The sequence below is a fragment of the Neodiprion lecontei genome, chromosome 7 (genome assembly GCF_021901455.1).
Source record: "Neodiprion lecontei isolate iyNeoLeco1 chromosome 7, iyNeoLeco1.1, whole genome shotgun sequence".
Lineage (NCBI taxonomy): Eukaryota > Metazoa > Arthropoda > Insecta > Hymenoptera > Diprionidae > Neodiprion > Neodiprion lecontei.
Genome location: NC_060266.1, coordinates 18,638,416 through 18,666,176, shown reverse-complemented (window position 1 = coordinate 18,666,176; position 27,761 = coordinate 18,638,416). Strand labels below are relative to the sequence as shown.

Below are 27,761 nucleotides of genomic sequence, written 5' to 3'. Positions count from 1 at the left end.
ATACATGAAATTGAAATAGGTTACTTAGTATACGGTATGGACGAATGTGAGAAAATTATATTAAGATATCTCATGTTAATATTCTAATTGTATAATCAACGAGATTGAGCACGCGAGACACATTCCAGAATAACGCTGATCATGTGAAGTGGCACCAAGGGATCGCCCCCGCATTGTTTGTTGCAACTGCAGGCTCTTAGACCCTCAAGACCAAGAAGGAGAGTTATTCTCCCGGCCCAAGTACAGATAATTAATCAGGAATGAATATTAGAAATTTCATGTGGTTCCACGGATCAACTAAATACAATTATTATTTGTATATTGATAAAAAAATATGTTAATCTAAAACGAGATATACCATATTTTGATAAACGACCAACTGTAGAATTAATAATCATAAACCATAGATGTCTCTTGGTATCGATTATATATCCACTAAATATACTCAAAATAATACCAGACCTGCTGAAGAGCGTAAACGGTGTAATTAAGTCTTTTATACAACTAGCTGTATTTGAATATTAATCTGCTGTCGACTTTATCTTAGTTTAGATTCATACCCGGAACCATTATAATTCCTTCATTTGATTAAACTTCATTTGTTATCGTTATATTTTTGTAACCAAATCGTTTGAAGAATATATGTTAACTTTTACCAGATGAATTGATTTTTAACCATTTATTTTGAACTACCACCTATCCTATATCGTTATTATGCTTTAGCCTGAATCGTTTAAACAATTCTCACAATCCTGTATACTAATAAGCAGAGAATATGATTATCAATATGTTAATATTCATATATCTATTACTCTGAACATTGTTTATTCAAATTATTATTCACATTATAATATTCAACCACCTGTAAACTAGAATATTGCTGCACATATTTCAACATAAAATACGTAAATCTAATACGTTATTGAAACGAATAAATTACACTCAATATAATATAATTATGAGCTTCACTACGACGCTGTGTAGCGAAGACTGAATTTTCACAAATGGTGCGCAGCAACTGGCAATGTTACGAAGGCTTAAGGGATATATTCGATCGTGACGAGAACACAAAATAGTTAATATTATTTTATTTTGAATATTGAATATTAAACAAAATAGGATAAATCCCAAAGGTGAAGCAAACCCATAGAACATTACGTATAATTCAATTGTACTCTATGCACGCCTGCACATATGTGGAGCCTCTCGCAGCATTATTAAAATTACAAAATTATCAAACATACAATTATTCAACTAATAAATTATTCAACTATAAGAATATTTATAAAATTCTGAAATATACATGGTGCCACACGCGTAAATACATTCAATATCAAATATTATGAAACCTAGCAAGGCAGCTGTGGAAGCAAGCTAGATTAAAATTACAGTTTCATACGTTTGATCCTGAATAATATTACATTCCAATTTGTAATTCTATTGTATTATTATTTTTTAGTCCGAAATAAACTACCAGCATAAAATTGAAGTTTTAATCTCTCTGGAAACCTCGTATAACATTAAGGTATAATTGTCAATTAAATCCTCAACTTGAACAACTTATTTTCAATTCTTTGCCGCTCCACGAGAAGCACCTGCCCCCGACTGCTGATTCTACAACAAGCAAAGGATGGGTAAGTTATACGTTAAATCACTATTATTTTCATCGAGTTCCTCCTTATCGATTATTCGTATAATATTCCGATTGAAATTCTATTGTACGTTTGTTGTAATTTTGCGAGAGAAATCGATTGGGCGCAGTCCCAATATGCTGCGTTCAACGAATCGAAAGTTACAGCCAGAAAACGAGAACCTGTGTGTTCCACATTTTTCAGCAGATGCTTTTTCCTTCGTAATTTCTCTCCTGTTGATCCCACGCTCTTTTTGCTGCGTTTTCTGAGTTCCTGAGGGTCCAATTAGTCAGGTGAGGGTCATTTAAATCGAATCCGAGACCAAAAATTTTCGCCCCGAGATATGGAAAAAAAGTAAGGCTTTGCATTTTTTGGCGAAAATTTTCGCAATTCTGAAAAGTGCTGGAATAAATTCTTTCATGCACTATTCCGACGTAATTTTGCAAGAGAAATCGATTGGGCGCAGTCCCAATACGCTGCGGTCGACGAATCAAAAGTTACAGCCAAAAAACCAGAACCTGAATTTTCGACATTCTTCAGCAGGTGATTTTTTGCTCGCCATTTCTCTCTCTCGGTCCCACGCTCTTTTTGCTGAGTTTTCTGAGTTCCTGAGGGTCCAATTGGTCAGGTAAGAGTCATTTAAATCGAATCCGAGACCAAAAATTTTCGCCCCGAAAAATGAAGCAAAAGTAAGGCTAACCCCTTTCCATTTTCGGCGAAAATTTTCGCGATCTTCAAAAGTGCTGGAATTGATCAATTAAGGCACTATTCCGACGTAATTTTGCGAGAGAAATCGATTGGGCACAGTCCCAATACGCTGCGGTCGACTTATCGAGAGGTACAGCCAAAAAACGAGAACCTGAATATTCTACATTTTTCAGCAGGTGATTTTTCGCTCGCCATTTCTCTCCTCTTGGTCCCACGCTCTTTTTGCTGCTTTTTCTGAGTTCCTGAGGGTCCAATCGGTCAGGTAAGGGTCATTTAAATCGAATCTGAGACCAAAAATTTTTGCCCCGAAAAATGAAAAAAAAGTAAGGCTAACCCCTTTGCATTTTTTGGCGAAAATTTTCGCGATTTCCAAAAGTGCTGGATTTGATTAATTGTGGCACTATTCCGACGTAATTTCGCGAGAAAAATCGATTGGGCGCAGTCCCAGTACACTGCGATCAACGCATCAAAAGTTACAGCCAACAAACGAGAACCTGTGTTTTCGACATTTTTCAGCAGGTGCTTTTTCGCTCGCCATTTCGCTCCTGTTGGTCCAACGCTCTTTTCGCTGCGATTTCTGAGTTCCTGAGGGTCCAATTGGTCAGATGGGAGTCATTTTAATCGAATCTGAGACCAGAAGTTTTTTCCCAAAAAAAAAAAGTAAGGCTAACCCCTTTCCATTTTTGGCGAAAATTTTCGCGATTTTCAAATGTGCTGGATTTCATTAATTGTGGCACTATTCCGACGTAATTTCGCGAGAAAAATCGTTTGGGCGCAGTCCCAGTACGCTGCGATCAACACATCAAAAGTTACAGCCAACAAACGAGAACCTGTGTTTTCGACATTTTTCAGCAGGTGCTTTTTCGCTCGCCATTTTGCTCCTGTTGGTCCTGCGCTCTTTTCGCCGCGATTACTGAGTTCCTGAGGGTCCAATTGGTCGGATGTGAGTCATTTTAATCGAATCTCAGACCAAAAGTTTTTTGCCCAAAAAAAAAGTAAGGCTAACCCCTTTCCATTTTTGGTGAAAATTTTCGCGATTTTCAAAAGTGCTGGAATTGATTAATTGTGGCACTATTCCGACGTAATTTCGCGAGAAAAAGCGGTTGGGCGCAGTCCCAGTACGCTGCGATCGACGCATCAAAAGTTACGGCCAAAAAACCGGAACCCGAACTTTCGACATTTTTCAGCAGGTGCTTCTCCGCTCGCCGTTTCTCTCCTGTTGGTCCTACGCTCTTTTCGCTGCGATTTCTGAGTTCCTGAGGGTCCAATTGGTCAGATGAGAGTCATTTTAATCGAATCTGAGACCAAAAGTTTTTTGCCCAAAAAAAAAGTAGGGCTAACCCCTTTCCATTTTTGGCGAAAATTTTCGCGATTTTCAAAAGTGCTGGATTTCGTTATTTGTGGCACTATTCCGACGTAATTTTGGGAGAAAAATCGATTGGGCGCAGTCCCAGTACGCTTCGATCAACGCATCAAAAGTTGCGGCCAAAAAACCGGAACCCGAATTTTCGACATTTTTCAGCAGGTGCTTCTCCGCTCGTCATTTCGCTCCTGTTGGTCCTACGCTCTTTTCGCTGCGATTTCTGAGTTCCTGAGGGTCCAATTGGTCAGATGAGAGTCATTTTAATCGAATCTGAGACCAAAAGTTTTTGCCCCGAAAAATGAAAAAAAAAGTAAGGCTAACCCCTTTGCATTTTTTGGCGAAAATTTTCGCGATTCTGGAAAGTGCTGGAATAAATTCTTTCACGCACTATTCCGACGCAATTTTGCGAGAGTGATCGATTGGGCGCAGTCCCAATACGCTGCAGTCAACGCATCAAAAGTTACAGCCTAAAAACGCGAACCTGAATTTTCGACATTTTTCAGCAGGTGATTTTTTGCTCGACATTTCTCTCCTCATGGTCCCACGCTCTTTTTGCTGCGTTTCCTGAGTTCCTGAGGGTCCAATTGGTCAGGTGAGCGTCATTTAAATCGATTCCGAGACCAAAAATTTTCGCCCTGAAGAATGAAGAAAAAGTAAGGCTAACCCCTTTCCATTTTTGGCGAAAATTTTCGCGATTTTCAAAAGTGCTGGAATTGATTAATCGTGGCACTATTCCGACGTAATTTTGCGAGAGGAATCATTTGGGCGCAGGCCTAGTACGCTGCGATCAACGCATCAGAAGTTACAGCCAACAAACGAGAACCTGTGTTTTCGACATTTTTTAGCAGATGCTTTTTCGCTCGCCATTTTGCTCCTGTTGGTCCTACGCTATTTTCGCTGCAATTTCTGAGTTCCTGAGGGACCCAATTGGTAAGATGAGAGTCATTTTAATCGAATCTGAGACCAAAAGTTTTTTGCCCAAAAAAAAGTAAGGCTGACCCCTTTCCATTTTCGGCGAAAATTTTCGCGATCTTCAAAAGTGCTGGAATTGATTGATTGTGGCTCTATTCCGACGTAATTTTGCGAGAGAAATCGATTGGGCGCAGTCCCAATACGCTGCGGTCGACGCATCAAAAGTTACAACCGAAAAACCAGAACCTGAATTTTCGACATTTTTCAGCATCCGATTTTTTGCTCGCCAATTTTCTCCTCTTGGTCCCACGCTCTTTTTGCTGCTTTTTCTGAGTTTCTGAGGGTCCAATCGGTCAGGTAAGGGTCATTCAAATCGAATCCGAGACCAAAAATTTTCGCCCCGAAAAACGAAAAAAAAGTAAGGCTAACCCCATTGCATTTTTTGGCGAAAATTTTCGCGATTCTGAAAAGTGCTGTAATAAATTCTTTCATGCACTATTCCGACGTAATTTTGCGAGAGAAATCGATTGGGCGCAGTCCCAATACGCTGCGGTCGACGCATCAAAAGTTACAGCCAAAAAACGAGAACCTGAATTTTCGACATTTTTCAGCAGGTGATTTTTTGCTCGCCATTTCTCTCCTCTTAGTCCCACGCTCTTTCTGCTGCGTTTTTTGAGTTCCTGAGGGTCCAATTAGTCAGGTAAGGGTCATCCAAATCGAATCTGAGACCTAAAATTTTCGGCTTAAAAAATGAAGAGAAATTAAGGCTAACCCCTTTCCATTTTTGGCGGAAATTTTCGCAATTCTGAAAAGTGCTGGAATAAATTCTTTCATGCACTATTCCGACGTAATTTTGGGAGTAAAATCGATTGGGCGCAGTCCCAGTACGCTGCGGTCGACGCATCACAAGTTGCAGCCAAAAAAGGAGAACCTTCGTTTTCGACATTTTTCAGCAGGTGATTTTTTGCTCGCCATTTTTCTCCTCTTCGTCCCACGCTCTTTTTGCTGCGTTTTGTGAGTTCCTGAGGGTCCAATTGGTCAGATGAGAGTCATTTTAATCGAATCTGAGACCAAAAGTTTTTTGCCCAAAAAAAAAGTAAGGCTAACCCCTTTCCATTTTTGGCGAAAATTTTCGCGATTTTCAAATGTGCTGGATTTCATTAATTGTGGCACCATTCCGACGTAATTTCGCGAGAAAAATCGATTGGGCGCAGTCCCAGTACGCTCCGATCAACGCATCAAAAGTTACAGCCAACAAACGAGAACCTGTGTTTTCGACATTTTTCGGCAGGTGCTTTTTCGCTCGCCATTTTGCTCCTGTTGGTCCTGCGCTCTTCTCGCCGCGATTACTGAGTTCCCGAGGGTCCAATTGGTCGGATGAGAGTCATTTGAATCGAATCTCAGACCAAAAGTTTTTTGCCCAAAAAGAAAGTAAGGCTAACCCCTTTCCATTTTCGGCGAAAATTTTCGCGATCTTCAAAAGTGCTGGAATTGATCAATTAAGGCACTATTCCGACGTAATTTTGCGAGAGAAATCGATTGGGCACAGTCCCAATACGCTGCGGTCGACTTATCGAAAGGTACAGCCAAAAAACGAGAACCTGAATATTCTACATTTTTCAGCAGGTGATTTTTCGCTCGCCATTTCTCTCCTCTTGGTCCCACGCTCTTTTTGCTGCTTTTTCTGAGTTCCTGAGGGTCCAATCGGTCAGGTAAGGGTCATTTAAATCGAATCTGAGACCAAAAATTTTTGCCCCGAAAAATGAAAAAAAAGTAAGGCTAACCCCTTTGCATTTTTTGGCGAAAATTTCCGCGATTCTGAAAAGTGCTGGAATAAATTCTTTCATGCACCATTTCGACGTAATTTTGCGAGAAAAATCGATTGGGCGCAGTCCCAACACGCTGCGGTCGACGCATCAAAAGTTGCAGCCGAAAAACCAGAACCTGAATTTTCGACATTTTTCAGCATCTGATCTTTTGCTCGCCATTTCTCTCCTCTTGGTCCCACGCTCTTTTTGCTGCTTTTTCTGAGTTCCTGAGGGTCCAATCGGTCAGATAAGGGTCATTTGAATCGGATTTGAGACCAAAAGTTTTTTGCCCAAAAAAAAGTAAGGCTGACCCCTTTCCATTTTCGGCGAAAATTTTCGCGATCTTCAAAAGTGCTGGAATTGATTGATTGTGGCTCTATTCCGACGTAATTTTGCGAGAGAAATCGATTGGGCGCAGTCCCAATACGCTGCGGTCGACGCATCAAAAGTTACAACCGAAAAACCAGAACCTGAATTTTCGACATTTTTCAGCATCCGATTTTTTGCTCGCCAATTTTCTCCTCTTGGTCCCACGCTCTTTTTGCTGCTTTTTCTGAGTTTCTGAGGGTCCAATCGGTCAGGTAAGGGTCATTCAAATCGAATCCGAGACCAAAAATTTTCGCCCCGAAAAACGAAAAAAAAGTAAGGCTAACCCCATTGCATTTTTTGGCGAAAATTTTCGCGATTCTGAAAAGTGCTGTAATAAATTCTTTCATGCACTATTCCGACGTAATTTTGCGAGAGAAATCGATTGGGCGCAGTCCCAATACGCTGCGGTCGACGCATCAAAAGTTACAGCCAAAAAACGAGAACCTGAATTTTCGACATTTTTCAGCAGGTGATTTTTTGCTCGCCATTTCTCTCCTCTTAGTCCCACGCTCTTTCTGCTGCGTTTTTTGAGTTCCTGAGGGTCCAATTAGTCAGGTAAGGGTCATCCAAATCGAATCTGAGACCTAAAATTTTCGGCTTAAAAAATGAAGAGAAATTAAGGCTAACCCCTTTCCATTTTTGGCGGAAATTTTCGCAATTCTGAAAAGTGCTGGAATAAATTCTTTCATGCACTATTCCGACGTAATTTTGGGAGTAAAATCGATTGGGCGCAGTCCCAGTACGCTGCGGTCGACGCATCACAAGTTGCAGCCAAAAAAGGAGAACCTTCGTTTTCGACATTTTTCAGCAGGTGATTTTTTGCTCGCCATTTTTCTCCTCTTCGTCCCACGCTCTTTTTGCTGCGTTTTGTGAGTTCCTGAGGGTCCAATTGGTCAGATGAGAGTCATTTTAATCGAATCTGAGACCAAAAGTTTTTTGCCCAAAAAAAAAGTAAGGCTAACCCCTTTCCATTTTTGGCGAAAATTTTCGCGATTTTCAAATGTGCTGGATTTCATTAATTGTGGCACCATTCCGACGTAATTTCGCGAGAAAAATCGATTGGGCGCAGTCCCAGTACGCTCCGATCAACGCATCAAAAGTTACAGCCAACAAACGAGAACCTGTGTTTTCGACATTTTTCAGCAGGTGCTTTTTCGCTCGCCATTTTGCTCCTGTTGGTCCTGCGCTCTTCTCGCCGCGATTACTGAGTTCCCGAGGGTCCAATTGGTCGGATGAGAGTCATTTGAATCGAATCTCAGACCAAAAGTTTTTTGCCCAAAAAGAAAGTAAGGCTAACCCCTTTCCATTTTCGGCGAAAATTTTCGCGATCTTCAAAAGTGCTGGAATTGATCAATTAAGGCACTATTCCGACGTAATTTTGCGAGAGAAATCGATTGGGCACAGTCCCAATACGCTGCGGTCGACTTATCGAAAGGTACAGCCAAAAAACGAGAACCTGAATATTCTACATTTTTCAGCAGGTGATTTTTCGCTCGCCATTTCTCTCCTCTTGGTCCCACGCTCTTTTTGCTGCTTTTTCTGAGTTCCTGAGGGTCCAATCGGTCAGGTAAGGGTCATTTAAATCGAATCTGAGACCAAAAATTTTTGCCCCGAAAAATGAAAAAAAAGTAAGGCTAACCCCTTTGCATTTTTTGGCGAAAATTTCCGCGATTCTGAAAAGTGCTGGAATAAATTCTTTCATGCACCATTTCGACGTAATTTTGCGAGAAAAATCGATTGGGCGCAGTCCCAACACGCTGCGGTCGACGCATCAAAAGTTGCAGCCGAAAAACCAGAACCTGAATTTTCGACATTTTTCAGCATCTGATCTTTTGCTCGCCATTTCTCTCCTCTTGGTCCCACGCTCTTTTTGCTGCTTTTTCTGAGTTCCTGAGGGTCCAATCGGTCAGATAAGGGTCATTTGAATCGGATTTGAGACCAAAAGTTTTTTGCCCAAAAAAAAGTAAGGCTGACCCCTTTCCATTTTCGGCGAAAATTTTCGCGATCTTCAAAAGTGCTGGAATTGATTGATTGTGGCTCTATTCCGACGTAATTTTGCGAGAGAAATCGATTGGGCGCAGTCCCAATACGCTGCGGTCGACGCATCAAAAGTTACAACCGAAAAACCAGAACCTGAATTTTCGACATTTTTCAGCATCCGATTTTTTGCTCGCCAATTTTCTCCTCTTGGTCCCACGCTCTTTTTGCTGCTTTTTCTGAGTTTCTGAGGGTCCAATCGGTCAGGTAAGGGTCATTCAAATCGAATCCGAGACCAAAAATTTTCGCCCCGAAAAACGAAAAAAAAGTAAGGCTAACCCCATTGCATTTTTTGGCGAAAATTTTCGCGATTCTGAAAAGTGCTGTAATAAATTCTTTCATGCACTATTCCGACGTAATTTTGCGAGAGAAATCGATTGGGCGCAGTCCCAATACGCTGCGGTCGACGCATCAAAAGTTACAGCCAAAAAACGAGAACCTGAATTTTCGACATTTTTCAGCAGGTGATTTTTTGCTCGCCATTTCTCTCCTCTTAGTCCCACGCTCTTTCTGCTGCGTTTTTTGAGTTCCTGAGGGTCCAATTAGTCAGGTAAGGGTCATCCAAATCGAATCTGAGACCTAAAATTTTCGGCTTAAAAAATGAAGAGAAATTAAGGCTAACCCCTTTCCATTTTTGGCGGAAATTTTCGCAATTCTGAAAAGTGCTGGAATAAATTCTTTCATGCACTATTCCGACGTAATTTTGGGAGTAAAATCGATTGGGCGCAGTCCCAGTACGCTGCGGTCGACGCATCACAAGTTGCAGCCAAAAAAGGAGAACCTTCGTTTTCGACATTTTTCAGCAGGTGATTTTTTGCTCGCCATTTTTCTCCTCTTCGTCCCACGCTCTTTTTGCTGCGTTTTGTGAGTTCCTGAGGGTCCAATTGGTCAGATGAGAGTCATTTTAATCGAATCTGAGACCAAAAGTTTTTTGCCCAAAAAAAAAGTAAGGCTAACCCCTTTCCATTTTTGGCGAAAATTTTCGCGATTTTCAAATGTGCTGGATTTCATTAATTGTGGCACCATTCCGACGTAATTTCGCGAGAAAAATCGATTGGGCGCAGTCCCAGTACGCTCCGATCAACGCATCAAAAGTTACAGCCAACAAACGAGAACCTGTGTTTTCGACATTTTTCAGCAGGTGCTTTTTCGCTCGCCATTTTGCTCCTGTTGGTCCTGCGCTCTTCTCGCCGCGATTACTGAGTTCCCGAGGGTCCAATTGGTCGGATGAGAGTCATTTGAATCGAATCTCAGACCAAAAGTTTTTTGCCCAAAAAGAAAGTAAGGCTAACCCCTTTCCATTTTCGGCGAAAATTTTCGCGATCTTCAAAAGTGCTGGAATTGATCAATTAAGGCACTATTCCGACGTAATTTTGCGAGAGAAATCGATTGGGCACAGTCCCAATACGCTGCGGTCGACTTATCGAAAGGTACAGCCAAAAAACGAGAACCTGAATATTCTACATTTTTCAGCAGGTGATTTTTCGCTCGCCATTTCTCTCCTCTTGGTCCCACGCTCTTTTTGCTGCTTTTTCTGAGTTCCTGAGGGTCCAATCGGTCAGGTAAGGGTCATTTAAATCGAATCTGAGACCAAAAATTTTTGCCCCGAAAAATGAAAAAAAAGTAAGGCTAACCCCTTTGCATTTTTTGGCGAAAATTTCCGCGATTCTGAAAAGTGCTGGAATAAATTCTTTCATGCACCATTTCGACGTAATTTTGCGAGAAAAATCGATTGGGCGCAGTCCCAACACGCTGCGGTCGACGCATCAAAAGTTGCAGCCGAAAAACCAGAACCTGAATTTTCGACATTTTTCAGCATCTGATCTTTTGCTCGCCATTTCTCTCCTCTTGGTCCCACGCTCTTTTTGCTGCTTTTTCTGAGTTCCTGAGGGTCCAATCGGTCAGATAAGGGTCATTTGAATCGGATTTGAGACCAAAAGTTTTTTGCCCAAAAAAAAGTAAGGCTGACCCCTTTCCATTTTCGGCGAAAATTTTCGCGATCTTCAAAAGTGCTGGAATTGATTGATTGTGGCTCTATTCCGACGTAATTTTGCGAGAGAAATCGATTGGGCGCAGTCCCAATACGCTGCGGTCGACGCATCAAAAGTTACAACCGAAAAACCAGAACCTGAATTTTCGACATTTTTCAGCATCCGATTTTTTGCTCGCCAATTTTCTCCTCTTGGTCCCACGCTCTTTTTGCTGCTTTTTCTGAGTTTCTGAGGGTCCAATCGGTCAGGTAAGGGTCATTCAAATCGAATCCGAGACCAAAAATTTTCGCCCCGAAAAACGAAAAAAAAGTAAGGCTAACCCCATTGCATTTTTTGGCGAAAATTTTCGCGATTCTGAAAAGTGCTGTAATAAATTCTTTCATGCACTATTCCGACGTAATTTTGCGAGAGAAATCGATTGGGCGCAGTCCCAATACGCTGCGGTCGACGCATCAAAAGTTACAGCCAAAAAACGAGAACCTGAATTTTCGACATTTTTCAGCAGGTGATTTTTTGCTCGCCATTTCTCTCCTCTTAGTCCCACGCTCTTTCTGCTGCGTTTTTTGAGTTCCTGAGGGTCCAATTAGTCAGGTAAGGGTCATCCAAATCGAATCTGAGACCTAAAATTTTCGGCTTAAAAAATGAAGAGAAATTAAGGCTAACCCCTTTCCATTTTTGGCGGAAATTTTCGCAATTCTGAAAAGTGCTGGAATAAATTCTTTCATGCACTATTCCGACGTAATTTTGGGAGTAAAATCGATTGGGCGCAGTCCCAGTACGCTGCGGTCGACGCATCACAAGTTGCAGCCAAAAAAGGAGAACCTTCGTTTTCGACATTTTTCAGCAGGTGATTTTTTGCTCGCCATTTTTCTCCTCTTCGTCCCACGCTCTTTTTGCTGCGTTTTGTGAGTTCCTGAGGGTCCAATTGGTCAGATGAGAGTCATTTTAATCGAATCTGAGACCAAAAGTTTTTTGCCCAAAAAAAAAGTAAGGCTAACCCCTTTCCATTTTTGGCGAAAATTTTCGCGATTTTCAAATGTGCTGGATTTCATTAATTGTGGCACCATTCCGACGTAATTTCGCGAGAAAAATCGATTGGGCGCAGTCCCAGTACGCTCCGATCAACGCATCAAAAGTTACAGCCAACAAACGAGAACCTGTGTTTTCGACATTTTTCGGCAGGTGCTTTTTCGCTCGCCATTTTGCTCCTGTTGGTCCTGCGCTCTTCTCGCCGCGATTACTGAGTTCCCGAGGGTCCAATTGGTCGGATGAGAGTCATTTGAATCGAATCTCAGACCAAAAGTTTTTTGCCCAAAAAGAAAGTAAGGCTAACCCCTTTCCATTTTCGGCGAAAATTTTCGCGATCTTCAAAAGTGCTGGAATTGATCAATTAAGGCACTATTCCGACGTAATTTTGCGAGAGAAATCGATTGGGCACAGTCCCAATACGCTGCGGTCGACTTATCGAAAGGTACAGCCAAAAAACGAGAACCTGAATATTCTACATTTTTCAGCAGGTGATTTTTCGCTCGCCATTTCTCTCCTCTTGGTCCCACGCTCTTTTTGCTGCTTTTTCTGAGTTCCTGAGGGTCCAATCGGTCAGGTAAGGGTCATTTAAATCGAATCTGAGACCAAAAATTTTTGCCCCGAAAAATGAAAAAAAAGTAAGGCTAACCCCTTTGCATTTTTTGGCGAAAATTTCCGCGATTCTGAAAAGTGCTGGAATAAATTCTTTCATGCACCATTTCGACGTAATTTTGCGAGAAAAATCGATTGGGCGCAGTCCCAACACGCTGCGGTCGACGCATCAAAAGTTGCAGCCGAAAAACCAGAACCTGAATTTTCGACATTTTTCAGCATCTGATCTTTTGCTCGCCATTTCTCTCCTCTTGGTCCCACGCTCTTTTTGCTGCTTTTTCTGAGTTCCTGAGGGTCCAATCGGTCAGATAAGGGTCATTTGAATCGGATTTGAGACCAAAAGTTTTTTCCCCAAATAAAAAGTAAGGCTAACCCCTTTCCATTTTTGGCGGAAATTTTCGCGATTTTCAAAAGTGCTGGAATTGATTAATTGTGGCACTATTCCGACGTAATTTTGCGAGAAAAATCGATTGGGCGCAGTCCCAGTACGCTGCGATCAACGCATCAAAAGTTACAGCCAACAAACGAGAACCTGTGTTTTCGACATTTTTCAGCAGGTGCTTTTTAGCTCGCCATTTTGCTCCTGTTGGTCCTGCGCTCTTTTCGCCGCGATGACTGAGTTCCTGAGGGTCCAATTGGTCGGATGAGAGTCATTTCAATCGAATCTCAGACCAAAAGTTTTTCGCCCAAAAAAAAAGTGAGGCTAACCCCTTTCCATTTTTGGCGAAAATTTTCGCGATTTTCAAAAGTGCTGGATTTCATCAATTGTGGCACTATTCCGACGTAATTTTGGGAGAAAAATTGATTGGGCGCAGTCCCAGTACGCTGCGATCAACGCAATCAAAGTTACGGCCAAAAAACCGGAACCCGAATTTTCGACATTTTTCAGCAGGTGCTTCTCCGCTGGTCATTTCTCTCCTGTTGGTCCTACGCTCTTTTCGCTGCGATTTTTAAGTTCCCGAGGGCCCAAGTGGTGGGATGAGAGTCATTTGAATCAAATCTCAGACCAAAAGTTTTTTCCCAAAAAAAAAAGTAAAAAAAAAGTAAGGCCCTTTCCATTTTTGGCGAAAATTCTCGCGATTTTCAAAAGTGCTGGATTTCATTAATTGTGGCACTATTCCGACGTAATTTCGCGAGAAAAATCGATTGGGCGCAGTCCCAGTACGCTGCGATCAACGCATCAGAAGTTACAGCCAACAAACGAGAACCTGTGTTCTCGACATTTTTCAGCAGGTGCTTTTTCGCTCGCCATTTTGCCTCTGTTGGTCCTGCGCTCTTTTCGCTGCGATTTCTGAGTTCCCGAGGGCCCAGGTGGTGGGATGAGAGTCATTTGAATCGAATCTCAGACCAAAAGTTTTTTGCCCAAAAAAAAGTAAGGCTAACCCCTTTCCATTTTCGGCGAAAATTTTCGCGATCTTCAAAAGTGCTGGAATTGATCAATTAAGGCACTATTCCGACGTAATTTTGCGAGAGAAATCGATTGGGCACAGTCCCAATACGCTGCGGTCGACTTATCGAAAGGTACAGCCAAAAAACGAGAACCTGAATATTCTACATTTTTCAGCAGGTGATTTTTCGCTCGCCATTTCTCTCCTCTTGGTCCCACGCTCTTTTTGCTGCTTTTTCTGAGTTCCTGAGGGTCCAATCGGTCAGGTAAGGGTCATTTAAATCGAATCTGAGACCAAAAATTTTTGCCCCGAAAAATGAAAAAAAAGTAAGGCTAACCCCTTTGCATTTTTTGGCGAAAATTTTCGCGATTCTGGAAAGTGTTGGAATAAATTCTTTCATGCACTATCTCGACGCAATTTTGCGAGAGTGATCGATTGGGCGCAGTCCCAATACGCTGCGGTCGACGCATCAAAAGTTACAGCCGAAAAACCAGAACCTGAATTTCCGACATTTTTCAGCATCTGATCTTTTGCTCGCCAATTTTCTCCTCTTGGTCCCACGCTCTTTTTGCTGCGATTTCTGAGTTCCTGAGGGTCCAATCGGTCAGATAAGGGTCATTTGAATCGGATTTGAGACCAAAAGTTTTTTCCCCAAATAAAAAGTAAGGCTAACCCCTTTCCATTTTTAGCGAAAATTTTCGCGATTTTCAAAAGTGCTGGAATTGATTAATTGTGGCACTATTCCGACGTAATTTTGCGAGAGGAATCATTTGGGCGCAGGCCTAGTACGCTGCGATCAACGCATCAGAAGTTACAGCCAACAAACGAGAACCTGTGTTTTCGACATTTTTTAGCAGATGCTTTTTCGCTCGCCATTTTGCTCCTGTTGGTCCTACGCTATTTTCGCTGTAATTTCTGAGTTCCCGAGGGTCCAATTGGTAAGATGAGAGTCATTTTCATCGAATCTGAGACCAAAAGTTTTATGCCCAAAAAAAAGTAAGGCTAACCTTTCCATTTTTGGCGAATATTTTCGCGATTTCCAAAAGTGCTGGATTTGATCAATTGTGGCACTATTCCGACGTAATTTTGCGAGAAAAATCGATTGGGCGCAGTCCCAGTACGCTGCGATCAACGCATCAGAAGTTACAGCCAACAAACGAGAACCTGCGTTTTCGACATTTTTTAGCAGATGCTTTTTCGCTCGCCATTTTGCTCCTGTTGGACCTACGCTATTTTCGCTGTAATTTCTGAGTTCCCGAGGGTCCAATTGGTAAGATAAGAGTCATTTTAATCGAATCTGAGACCAAAAGTTTTTTGCCCAAAAAAAAAGTAAGGCTAACCTTTCCATTTTTGGCGAAAATTTTCGCGATTTCCAAAAGTGCTGGATTTGATCAATTGTGGCACTATTCCGACGTAATTTTGCGAGAAAAATCGATTGGGCGCAGTCCCAGTACGCTGCGATCAACGCATTAAAAGTTACGGCCAAAAAACGAGAACCTGAATATTCGACATTTTTCAGCAGGTGATTTGTCGCTCGCCATTTCTCTCCTCTTGGTCCCACGCTCTTTTCGCTGCTTTTTCTGAGTTCCTGAGGGTCCAATCGGTCAGGTAAGGGTCATTTAAATCGAATCTGAGACCAAAAATTTTTGCCCCGAAAAATGAAAAAAAAGTAAGGCTAACAACACAACAAATGATGGCACACCATTTCCTACTTCTGTACAGCACAACTATTGAGTGGGCGTAAAAATATAGAAGTCAAAAAATAGAAGAGCCACAATATTAAATTTTTTAAGAAGCGAAAACTTAATTTATAGAATTTAAAAATGTGGTAAGCCGAAGTATGGAGAAGCAAAAAATTAAAAAGGTCAGAATATAACCCCTTTGCATTTTTTGGCGAAAATTTTCGCGATTCTGGAAAGTGCTGGAATAAATTCTTTCATGTACTATTCCGACGCAATTTTGCGAGAGTGATCGATTGGGCGCAGTCCCAATACGCTGCGGTCGACGCATCAAAAGGTACAGCCAAAAAACGAGAACCTGAATATCCTACATTTTTCAGCAGGTGATTTTTCGCTCGCCATTTCTCTCCTCTTGGTCCCACGCTCTTTTTGCTGCTTTTTCTGAGTTTCTGAGGGTCCAATCGGTCAGGTAAGGGTCATTTAAATCGAATCCGAGACCAAAAATTTTTGCCCCGAAAAACGAAAAAAAAGTAAGGCTAACCCCTTTGCATTTTTTGGCGAAAATTTTCGCGATTCTGAAAAGTGCTGGAATAAATTCTTCAATGCACTATTCCGACGTAATTTTGCAAGAGAAATCGATTGGGTGCAGTCCCAATACGCTGCGGTCGACGCATCAAAAGGTACAGCCAAAAAACGAGAACCTGTGTTTTCGACATTTTTCAGCAGGTGCTTTTTCGCTCGCAATTTCGCTCCTGTTGGTCCTACGCTCTTTTCGCTGCGATTTCTGAGTTTCTGAGGGTCCTATCGGTCAGATAAGGGTCATTTGAATCGGATTTGAGACCGAAAGTTTTTTGCCCAAAAAAAAAGTAAGGCTAACCCCTTACCATTTTTGGCGAAAATTTTCGCGATTTTCAAAAGTGCTGGAATTGATCAATTAAGGCACTATTCCGACGTAATTTTGCGAGAGAAATCGATTGGGCGCAGTCCCAATACGCTGCGGTCGACGCATCAAGAGTTACGGCCAAAAAACGAGAACCTGAATTTTCGACATTTTTCAGCAGGTGATTTTTTGCTCGCCAATTTTCTCCTCTTGGTCCCACGCTCTTTTTGCTGCTTTTTCTGAGTTCCTGAGGGTCCAATCGGTCAGGTAAGGGTCATTTAAATCGAATCTGAGACCAAAAATTTTTGCCCCGAAAAATGAAAAAAAGTAAGGCTAACCCCTTTGCATTTTTTGGCGAAAATTTCCGCGATTCTGAAAAGTGCTGGAATAAATTCTTTCATGCACTATTTCGACGTAATTTTGCGAGAAAAATCGATTGGGCGCAGTCCCAATACGCTGCGGTCGACGCATCAAAAGTTACAGCCGAAAAACCAGAACCTGAATTTTCGACATTTTTCAGCATCTGATCTTTTGCTCGCCAATTTTCTCCTCTTGGTCCCACGCTCTTTTTGCTGCGATTTCTGAGTTCCTGAGGGTCCAATCGGTCAGATAAGGGTCATTTGAATCGGATTTGAGACCAAAAGTTTTTTGCCCAAAAAAAAAGTAAGGCTAACCCCTTTCCATTTTTGGCGAAAATTTTCGCGATCTTCAAAAGTGCTGGAATTGATCAATTAAGGCACTATTCCGACGTAATTTTGCGAGAGAAATCGATTGGGCACAGTCCCAATACGCTGCGGTCGACGCATCAAAAGGTACAGCCAAAAAACGAGAACCTGAATATCCTACATTTTTCAGCAGGTGATTTTTCGCTCGCCGTTTCTCTCCTCTTGGTCCCACGCTCTTTTTGCTGCTTTTTCTGAGTTTCTGAGGGTCCAATCGGTCAGGTAAGGGTCATTTAAATCGAATCCGAGACCAAAAATTTTTGCCCCGAAAAACGAAAAAAAAGTAAGGCTAACCCCTTTGCATTTTTTGGCGAAAATTTTCGCGATTCTGAAAAGTGCTGAAATGAATTCTTTCATGCACTATTCCGACGTAATTTTGCGAGACAAATCGATTAGGGGCAGTTCCAATAGGCTGCGATCGACGAATTCAAAGATACAGCGAGAAAACGAGAACCTGTGTTTGCCACGTTTTTCAGCAGGTGCTTTTTCCTTCGTATCTTCTCTCCTGTCGATCCCACGCTCTTTTTGCTGCGTTTTCTGTGTTTCTGGGCGTCTAATTCGTCAGGATGTGGTCATACAAGTCGAATCTGAGATCAAAAGTTTTTGGCCGAAAAATGAAGAAAAAGTAAGGCTATCCCCATTTCATTTTTGCGAAAATTTCCGCGAATTTGGAAGGTGCTCAAATAAATTCTAACTGGGACTATTCGGACGTAATTTCGCGAGAGAAATCGATCAGGCGCAGTCCCAATACGCTGCGATCAACGAATCTAAAATTACAGCCAAAAAACGAGATCCTGTGTTTCCGACGTTTTTTTGCAGGTGCTTTTTCCTCCGTATCTTCTTTTTTGTCGATCCCACGTTCTTTCCGCTGCGTTTTTTGCGTTCCAGGGGGTCAACTTCGTCAGGAAAGGGTCATACAAATCGAATCTGAGACCAAAAGTTTTTGGTCAAAAATCGGCAAAAAAGTATGGCTTTCCTTTTTTGCGACAATTTTCACGAATTTGAAAAGTGCTGCAATAAATTCTTCCTGGCACTATTCTGACAACTCATTCCACAGCCGAAAAACGAAAGAATTTGTGCGTCAATTCTCTACTGTTGATCCTATGATCTTGTCGCTGCATCATATGATTTCCTAGGCGTCCAATCAGTCAGGAAAGAGTCATACAAATCGAATCTGGGACAACACATGTTTTGCCTGAAAAAAAAAGTAAGATGGTAACGCAGAGACACTCGTGCTGATGCAAACGCTGCAGATCCATGTTGGGATACCATACAAATGATTACCCGCGGGACATACAGACAACACAACAACAGAGTGCCCGAAGGTAAAATAACTCACGGGTTAATTTCGCAAGGCAAGGCATCAAGAATCCTGACCCCAAAAATCATAGAAACCATTCAGTATATAATAACCATTCATACAACCCTATAAATAAATATGATTAATACTAATAAATAAGTAGACTCTAATCATGCACATATTTGATAGCCACCTTTCATGCAGACGTACAACCCCACGACGAAGCCCAAAAGACTAGGCAACCAACACACGGCTCTGTACGCTTAGTTTATATCCGTAAAGAAACCCAACCTACCAACAAGAAATCACGCTTACAGAGGAAAACCATCAACACATACGCGGGTACAAACTCTATAAACATTATTATTTACTGTTAGAATGTTGAATTCACCAACCAATATAACAGCAGTAAACTTACAGAACCAAATTTAAGTCAATGAGCAACAATTGTAATATTGCAGTCAGTCTACCAAATCCTATGTTAGACTATAGAATATAAATAAGATTATATATCCATAACGTATTGCCTAACACTATTTACCGATAAACATGGCACAAACACTTATAAAAGACTAATATTAAATAATAGTTAACCCCTTAGAGACCACTACCTTTACTTAATCGTCTGAAAAGAAACACTAGTGAAAGTATCCAACGCGGCCAAAGCGCCCATGCATAAAATCATCAAATGCATGAATCATCAAAGACGCTAATACGTCACCAATTTAATATCATTATCTTGCTGCACTTAGCATTAATGACCACTTTGGAAAAATGCACAAATCCGCCGATAATCCACACATATGTGGGTTGTGATCGCTGACAAGTGGGGATCCTAACATAGCCTATGAAGATAAGAATATAGGACCGAACATACCACATAACTAGAATATAGGACAGGGGAATCAACGGTATTGTGCAGTTCGAAAACAAAGGAGTTGATTCGAAGGAAATGGCGACCGGTCGCTATAAATAAGGTCTCCACGCGTTAAAACGCTCTTTTGATCTGTGCCACAGATAATCTTTCGATACTCATCCGGTTGCATATTACGCTATCTATTCAAAAGCCGTCTTCAAAATTCGAAACCAATATTCTATGTTCCGCAATTAGGTATTCAATTTTGTTTAGAACTTAGTTCTGGTCTAATAACCAGCGTTTTTTCCATCCTAACTCTTAAATAATTATTATCCAACATTTGGTATTCTGCAAACGGTTTATTGAGACAATAAATCATTCAAAATATATTTTAAGTGATTCTAAATAAAATGAGTGCATTCAAACTCCTGTTATCTCTCGCTTCATCATCGCAATGGAGCAAAACCTCAGCAGATCAATACCTTAGCGGAGTTCGGCGTTTAAAACAGAACTGCACACAATTGTTAATCACCTGTTAGGAATTAATCCCGGTTTACCTGGAGCGATCGATTGAATTGAGTTGTCCAGTGCATTTTAATGCTTAATCAGTATTTTCCAACCGAAAGCTACTGATTGTGCATCTAGCTGTATTTTCATCAACAAATTTCAGAGACTATCTTTTCGAAATTTCGGGAATTGCCGCTCTGACGTCTCACTTACGCCACACTTTCTCTATACGCGAAGCTACCACCAGTATTCGGGTGCTATTCATGAGCAGTAAAAAGCAGCAGCAGCAGCAGTTTTCCCCTATCACTTCCGGCGCAAGTTTCTGCTGCTCGCAGTTCAGTTTTTCGAGCGACAAGCCACAAGATCACAAGAAGCCACGACCTATTACATGAGCAGCGCTACTGCTGCGTAAAATTACCAGACTGATGCTAGTGAAAACTAGTAAGTTACTAAACCACTGCTGCTTTTTACTGCTCATGTAATAGCACCCTAATTTCTGGAATTGTTGGGGAGTGCCGTGGTGACGTCACATCAGTGTTCATTACGTGCAGCCAGTAAAATAGGCCATCTGTATTCTGAGGACTTCGAAAGATCAGCGATTCCTTTGCTCTGTCATCTATGGACGATGACTATAAGCCGTAGAGAAAGTGATATTTAAACAATGCTACCTACCAAAAGAAATAAATTGCTATAAATAATTTATGTTGTTCCATTCATGGAAATGCTCTGACCATTTAAGCTATCTTTAATCGAACAATGAAAGGAAACAAGATACAACAATGATAGGAATATTAGTGTAGCTGTCAATTTCCTGCTCGATAAATTTCACTTCACGAAGATGTTTGTAATTTGCAGAGTTGGTACCGTGGTAGTGGATTAGCGAATAGACAAGTTAAGCTCTGCAATCATCTGCAATCTACGCGGAAGCACCTGCACTGTGTTTTTTCGCGGACATGGTGTTTTGAGTTTTTTTTTTTTTAATTGCAGAATAGATTTGGATTTATTAACCGTTCGTCTCCTCGTCGAAACACCTTGCATTGGAATAAAAAAAATGACGCTATCCACGAGTCAGGGAATGCTAACTAGCCGTATGTGACCGTCGAGTGAAATATACAAGCTAGCTGGCTGGTAGAAACTAACGTAAACACTCCGTAAATATATACACGAACAATTTTGACGATAAGAAAATAAATAGTCAGACGCTAGAATTCGGTACTGAGTAACGCGAGAAGTCGTTTAGGCTCGTTTCTTTTCTTTCGACGAGATGGCAGATTTCGATGCTATTTATGAAGAGGAGGAAGAACACGATCAGAATTTAGAGGAACAGTACGTCACTCTTGTGCCTGATCCCATTGTCATTCGCGGTGCTGGTAACATGACAGTGTAAGGAAATTCAATTCTAACCCTCTGACGGACTTACGTCTATCTCGTCCAAGGTCCATTATCAGCTTTCCTTGCATGGAATGACCTCCAGCACGAATAAAGAATCTGCTTCATTGCTCGTTGTTTATAATAACTTTTTTCAATATATCCCTAGACATTATTACTAATTACTAAATTTTCAGATTGCATGCCTCCAATGTGTTTTTCAAACAATATTAGAAACATACTTACACATTCAAGCTGAACTTTGTTTAGAAACTTTTTCCTTCGCATCAACTCTGCCCAGACTTTGTTTCAAGCTTTTCTATCATTTTAGATTCATAAATTTAACGAGCATATCATTTGATATATCAAAGTGTACCTTAGTTCCAAATTATCACTTTCCTAATATACCTCGTCTTAAGACGTGATAAGTAAAAATACCAAATCAATTTATTTTTTCTGTTTAATAGAACTAACATTTGGAAAATTTTTCAGATTCGGACTCAGCAATAGATTTGAAACTGAATTTCCTAATGGATTGGTGTCACGAGTAGCGCCAGAAGAATTCAAAGCAACTGTGATAAGAGTGAATAGCGTGCTGAAGAAAACATTGCCAGTTAATGTAAAATGGCTGTTTTGTGGCTGCGTCTGTTGCTGCTGTACTCTGGGCTGTTCTTTATGGCCAGTTGTTTGCCTTAGTAAAAGGGTAAGACAATTTTTGGCATGGATTCTTCTCTTCCCGATGTGAATGAAATGATTAAGTGACCACATTTTTAAATACTGCCAAATTCGCAACTTAGCTAATTAGTTACTTTTCTTGGCACTATTACTTAATATTTTAGTCAGGGAAAAAATTTGAATTCGGTCAAGAAAAGTAAGGGAAAGTCCTTAGAGTAAGGGAGAGTCCTTAGAGGACTGTACAAAAGTTGTCACATTCCAGTAAGGTTTTAAAAATGCTACGACATTGTAAAGAATACAATTTCATAGATATATGTGTGATCTGAAATATCAAAAACTGTGGATAAAGATTTTTCACAATAGTTATTTTACTTTGATTTTGCATTTTTGTATACATTCAGATCTAAGGTACTACGTGTAAAATTTGATTAAAGATTGTTTTTTTTTCAACAGACACAACATTCTTTAAACAAATTGTTGGAGTGGGAGAATAGCAGACTATATCACAAATTGGGTTTGCATTGGCGACTCACCAAACAGAGATGCGATAGTTCATCGATGATGGAATACGTGAGTTAAAAATATTCATAGGTTTAGATAACAGCCTAACCGATAGTTTAATCCTTATTGTATCTTGAAAAAGTAACTCTACAAGAGACTATGAAAGTATTTGACACTTGATGATGCCACTAATGTTTTGAACAAAATAATTTCTTCTGAATGAAAAAAAAAATGTCTAGTCCAAAATTCATGGGTGAGCATTTTTTTTTTTTTTAAACCAAGTATCGAATAATACTTGAGCCATACTCTTTGTTTCACTACAGCCTTCAAAATCCGTATTCGAAAGAAAGTGCATTCTTACGAGCAACTCGACTAATTTTCACATCTTTGTATTATTAATATTTGTATTTGTATTTCAGGTTCTCTTGGTCGAATTTGTTCCAAAGATACAAATATACAGGCCTGATTAAAGAGTATAATGTTCGAGAATTATGTCTCAGTATAGAATAGATATAAATGAGAACGCGTATACACTGTTAAAAGTAAGTATGAATAACTCAAAATCAGAGGACTAAGGTCAAGAGTGACATTGCGTGAGGTGATAACTCACAAAATTGATAGATATTTTTGTAAATACCAATATACATAGACATAATACACAGTACAAGAGCGAATAGAAACTTTAAACTAACGATGACTAATACTTTATAAGTACATTGAATTTAAGATACAGTGAGAGAGAAAATGAATGAACAAGTCCAGATCATTTGTTGTTTATCTTAGGTATTGTTACATATGCATCTAAGCCTATGTGATTTAGTATTGAAATGTTGAAGAAAAAATTGATTTAAATAATTTTTATTCCTTGTTATAGAAAAAAAATTTTTATCAGCTTTACACCCAACGATTCCCACAATATTGTCAGTTTCAGTAAAGTTCAGAGACTGCTGTAAAGCGGTGCTTGAAATGTTTTGTTTGAAGATTGATTTTATTCAGTACAACGAAAACCCCATGAGTACGTAATTTAAAATCATTGAAATAATGAAGATGATGGCGATAATCATAATAATACCTAAGTTACAAAATAATATTTTACATTTTTTTTTTTTACCATTATTTGATATGTAGGCTAGTTTCGTACATCAATTAAATTAGTGCGCATAAATTTTTAACTTTTGCTCATACACGAAGTTATTTTTTTGGTTCCTTACTGGGTATTTTCATGTGAGTTATATGGTAATAATAATAGTGATGAAATTATTCAGTAAAACCTATTAGGTAAATTCAGGTAAAAAGTTTTTGACCCAATAGGAGACTGCATTTTGATGTCGAATTTAAACTGTGCGTGTAATTTAAAGCTTTACCTTTGTTGCCTTCGTAATATTGAGAATAATAATTATAGTAGGTGAAATAAAAAACATGCGTTGATTATATGTGTAATAAAATTTGTAAACCAACGTCTTATATTCGTGGATTTTTATAAAATAGAAATAACCTAGGGACAGTTATTATCAGTTAATTTAACTACTATTAATAATGCACTATTAGAGTATATTAGCTTTGTTTTACACAAATTAATTACGTGATAATGAACACTTGACTATCATATAAAATTCGTATTCATTTGGTAATATCTTTAGTCGTAGTTGAAAGTGCCGTAAATAAAAAGTAGTAATATTCTCGTAGTAATCTGGTGATCAAAAATTCATTTGTCATTGTAAAAAAATCAGATTATTCATATATTTCCCTTCAAATGACCGTATAGCAAGATATCGTATTTTACTTACGTGACATTAAGATTGTAAAATAACCAAAGTTTCAATTCAATACAAAAAATGTTTAAAAAGAGCTCTGTTGTTTGTCCCCATATAAAGCAAGGAAGAGTTCGAATAATTCAAGGTAACACTTACATTTATATAACGTTCTATATCTCTTGAGTGAGCAAATTTAATTGTACGATTCTATAAACTAATACAATTTTTACATTTAAAAAAAATACCCACGTTTTTTGACATGTGCAATAAAAAAAAAAAAGCTAATAAATAATAATTTAATAAATTGTAAAATTTCAATGAGGACAACGTAATTGCAAAAGATCAATTAATCTAGTTGGGCACATTTTAATTATATTTCAACGTATTCAAGAAGAATTGCTCTTATTCACATTCAATATTTTTCTATCAATTTTCGATTCGAGTTTCTGTGTCCAAATTCGCATCTTTTGCAATGGTTTTAACACATTGAAGTTCGCAAATATTCAGGTGCTCTGAAATATGTTTTTCTTTTTCTGCCATTCTTATTCTGTTTTTTCCCTCTCTAAATTAGTAGTTCCATATTCCTATTTTAATCATTAATTTTTTAATTTGTGTCGTGGATTAGTTTTGAGTTCACTTGGTGCTCAAATCTCTGTTTAACGATGTCATTTATTTCAAGTGTATTACTCTATCTCGTTGTTAAGAAAAATTGATATATCGATTCAAATTATCGCAGGTATTAAACAATTTAACAGTATTACCCAACGTTTTATAACACGAGTAACGTATAATGTGTCTGGTTTCGAAACATGGTTTATTATTACCGAATATACGCAATCAGCTGGCATCTCGGTGTTATGTCACAATTAAAAATCATTTATTCGAAGTACGACACATTTACCCAATTTATTCTCTATTTACCAAAGAAAACTAAAATGATAAAAAATCTTCCCTTAAATCAGGTGAAGATTAGATTAAAACAGAAATGATGTATAGAACGTTTATTGACTCTCGCGCACCAATTTTTTTGTATAATATACATTAATGTGACTAGAACAAAAATGAGTTCTCTAAATGTTAAGAGAACATCTTGCTATATAACTTCTCACAAATACATAATTAGTTCCTTCAAGATTTATATAATCGTTGATTTTTCAAGTAAACAATTTGAAAATTCATGCTAAAACGTTTCAACATCTTTAATTTAATGTACTACAAGAAGATAAACCAATCTCATGCACTGTACAATAACCAAACAAGTTTTGATATATTGAAACGATACGTGCAAAACATTTTACCCTACAAATATCTTGACGAAAATTTGCATTCTGCATGATTAGTTTACTAGATGATGTAATTTCTTTAGAACTATTGACACGAATATTTAAATCAAATATCTGAGACTTATCTGATATTTTTCACGTGAAAGCATACATAGTTTTAGCTGAAAATATGACTCATTAAAAATTCTAAAGATGTTAAAACTCTTTTGTATCTGAAAAAATCAATTTTCTGTTATGAAGAAAATATTTTTGAAACAAAAGATTGAGGTTTAATTTTTTCAACAAAACTGTCTTTTTTGAAGATGATGATTTTATAGCAGGGACAAATATTTTATTTGTGCCTGATTCAAAAAAATTCCATGGTTTCCTTAGATTTTACTTACAGAAATTCAAATCACTTGTTACGTTAGTGTGTATAGTGAAAATAAATGCCTTGAGCGACTGTTGAGTATTAATGTACTGATTGAAAATGTCAAGGGTACTTTTTGGCACATTGAATGGCAAATTTCACGAAACCTGTTTTCATTTGTTTCACCCTGACATACATACGTAAATAAATTTATGCACATAGTATAACAACATAATGTATAGTAGTATATAATATTAATAATAAGGAATTTTATGCTACAAGCTAGATTTTGGCGTAGTTTATAGTATTGAGAATCTGTTTCAAGGTCGTACACTTGGAGTCACTAAAAATATATTTCATGCAGATTATTTTCAGAGATGCGACTGTGCAGAAATTTTACTTTTTTCTAAAACTGTTGCAAAATTGATAATTTTGTTTATATTCTACATAGAGACTTTCTTTATAAATAAGACGAAAATGCCAACGTCCAGTCCTACTGACTTTTATCTTGTGGAGTATTTGAAGAAAGTTAGCTCTGCAGCAATTATCTAATTAAAAACAAATTGCGTTTCAAGTAAATTCGAGATTACTAGCAGAATAAAATATGTTACCCTAAATTGGGCACTAATGTGGTGCTGCAATTCTATTTCAATAAGTATCATAAACTACATCAAAGTTTGGCTGATTCAACACCGAATCCCCCACCTGGACATAGTTATCACATTCAAAAGGCTGTCGAATAATATTATTACTATTTAGATGTATAATCAGATCCGATCTATGTAAACTTCACGTATGAATATTATTGATAGATCGAAATTTCCAGCGTGATAGAAAATCGCATAAACACAGCTCCTGCAAATTACTGTGCACATCATTGCTCACAAACTTGTAACTCATAGCAAAAGCACCCTGGTCCCAATTAGTTGATAGTAATTAGGATCTGACTGTATATAAATGAAAATTAGCATATCATAAATCAGCTTACAAGCTTGTGTCCGGCGTTTATTTCGGCAAAGAATTTTAAAATGAAATAAAAGAAATCTTTATTAATAATTACCACTCTTGAAGTTACTTCATTTCTTCCTACTTAATCCGTGTACATTTTTGCGTGTATTTATCACTATTCATTTGTTGCTCACGGATCTTTTTGTGAATCTATCCCACGATCGATTCGTTCGAGACGTAATCTTCGATATAAATCAGAGAATGAATTGCTTTATCCGATTCTTACGAAAAAACTCAAGTTCTATTCTCAATCTCGACGAAAGTTTTTCAACCAATAGAAAAGAAAATTTTTCAACAATTTCATACTAGGTAGAACTAGCTGTTTATTATCACATTTGAAAAGTTTGAAATTACTTTGGTTCAAACTAAATATGCACGTGTATTTGAGGTGTGTCAAGTGAAAGTACTGTTGAATAAAATATTTTCATACAAATGTATATTGACGCAGCAAAATATCACATATTTATACATCGTTTGATATTTGTTGGTAGATTACAGTAATGTTAATTATAAATCGCACGTATAAACAGCGTATAAAGTTATTTTGGATAACGACAGTTTTCCTTCTTTTTTTTTAGCCAAGATTAATTTATGGTTCATTGGTCCCTTTCTAGTTGAGTTATTCAATCTTTCTTACACACATACACACAGCGATTGTAATTATTACAATAATTCTGTCATTTATAGCTGAAACTCCTCATCTAACTGTATGGAAAAACTAACTGCCATACGACATTCAATGTAGTTAACAATAAGCTGACAATGGAGACAACTGCTCAGAATCTGGTTCTGGTCTCGTTTTATGTTTCAAACTTCAACAAAAATCTGATCCACTCTACACTCTGGTTATTGGATTACCATTAGAACGTGTTGCAGGTGTGTGAAAAATTGATATGATTTTTGCATCTACTGTTTTTTTTTAGTGTTTTATAATCAAACATTTAATTACAGAAACAAAGCCGCTGATAGCCTAAGTTAAATAAACATATTCTGTCTCAACATAAATAATAATTATGATTTTTTCGTGTTTTTTC

The 27,761-nt window shown here is 38.7% G+C and overlaps 1 protein-coding gene across 2 annotated transcripts; it reads left to right on the top strand.

The window, feature by feature from the left end:
• Positions 1–20,412: 20,412 nt before the first annotated feature.
• Positions 20,413–27,539, top strand: LOC107219813 (cysteine-rich hydrophobic domain-containing protein 2). Of its 2 annotated transcripts, none has more exons than XM_046744580.1 (4): positions 20,413–21,115; positions 21,650–21,860; positions 22,286–22,402; positions 22,753–27,539. In XM_046744580.1, the coding sequence occupies exons 1-4, from the start codon at positions 21,054–21,056 to the stop codon at positions 22,801–22,803; spliced, it is 441 nt and encodes a 146-aa protein (XP_046600536.1). In that variant the 5' UTR covers positions 20,413–21,053; the 3' UTR covers positions 22,804–27,539. The 2 variants fall into 2 exon arrangements, with proteins under 2 accessions (XP_046600536.1, XP_015513642.1); XM_015658156.2 differs by having other exon boundaries at positions 20,418–21,172.
• The last annotated feature ends 222 nt before the right edge of the window (positions 27,540–27,761 follow it).

Excerpts from the sequence above, each read along its gene's own strand:
- LOC107219813 (XM_015658156.2), top strand. The coding sequence starts at position 21,054 with ATGGCAGATTTCGATGCTATTTATGAAGAGGAGGAAGAACACGATCAG. Across the intron at positions 21,861-22,285 it reads TTGTTTGCCTTAGTAAAAGG|ACACAACATTCTTTAAACAA; the intron begins GTAAGACAATTT and ends TTTTTTCAACAG. Across the intron at positions 22,403-22,752 it reads GTTCATCGATGATGGAATAC|GTTCTCTTGGTCGAATTTGT; the intron begins GTGAGTTAAAAA and ends TTTGTATTTCAG.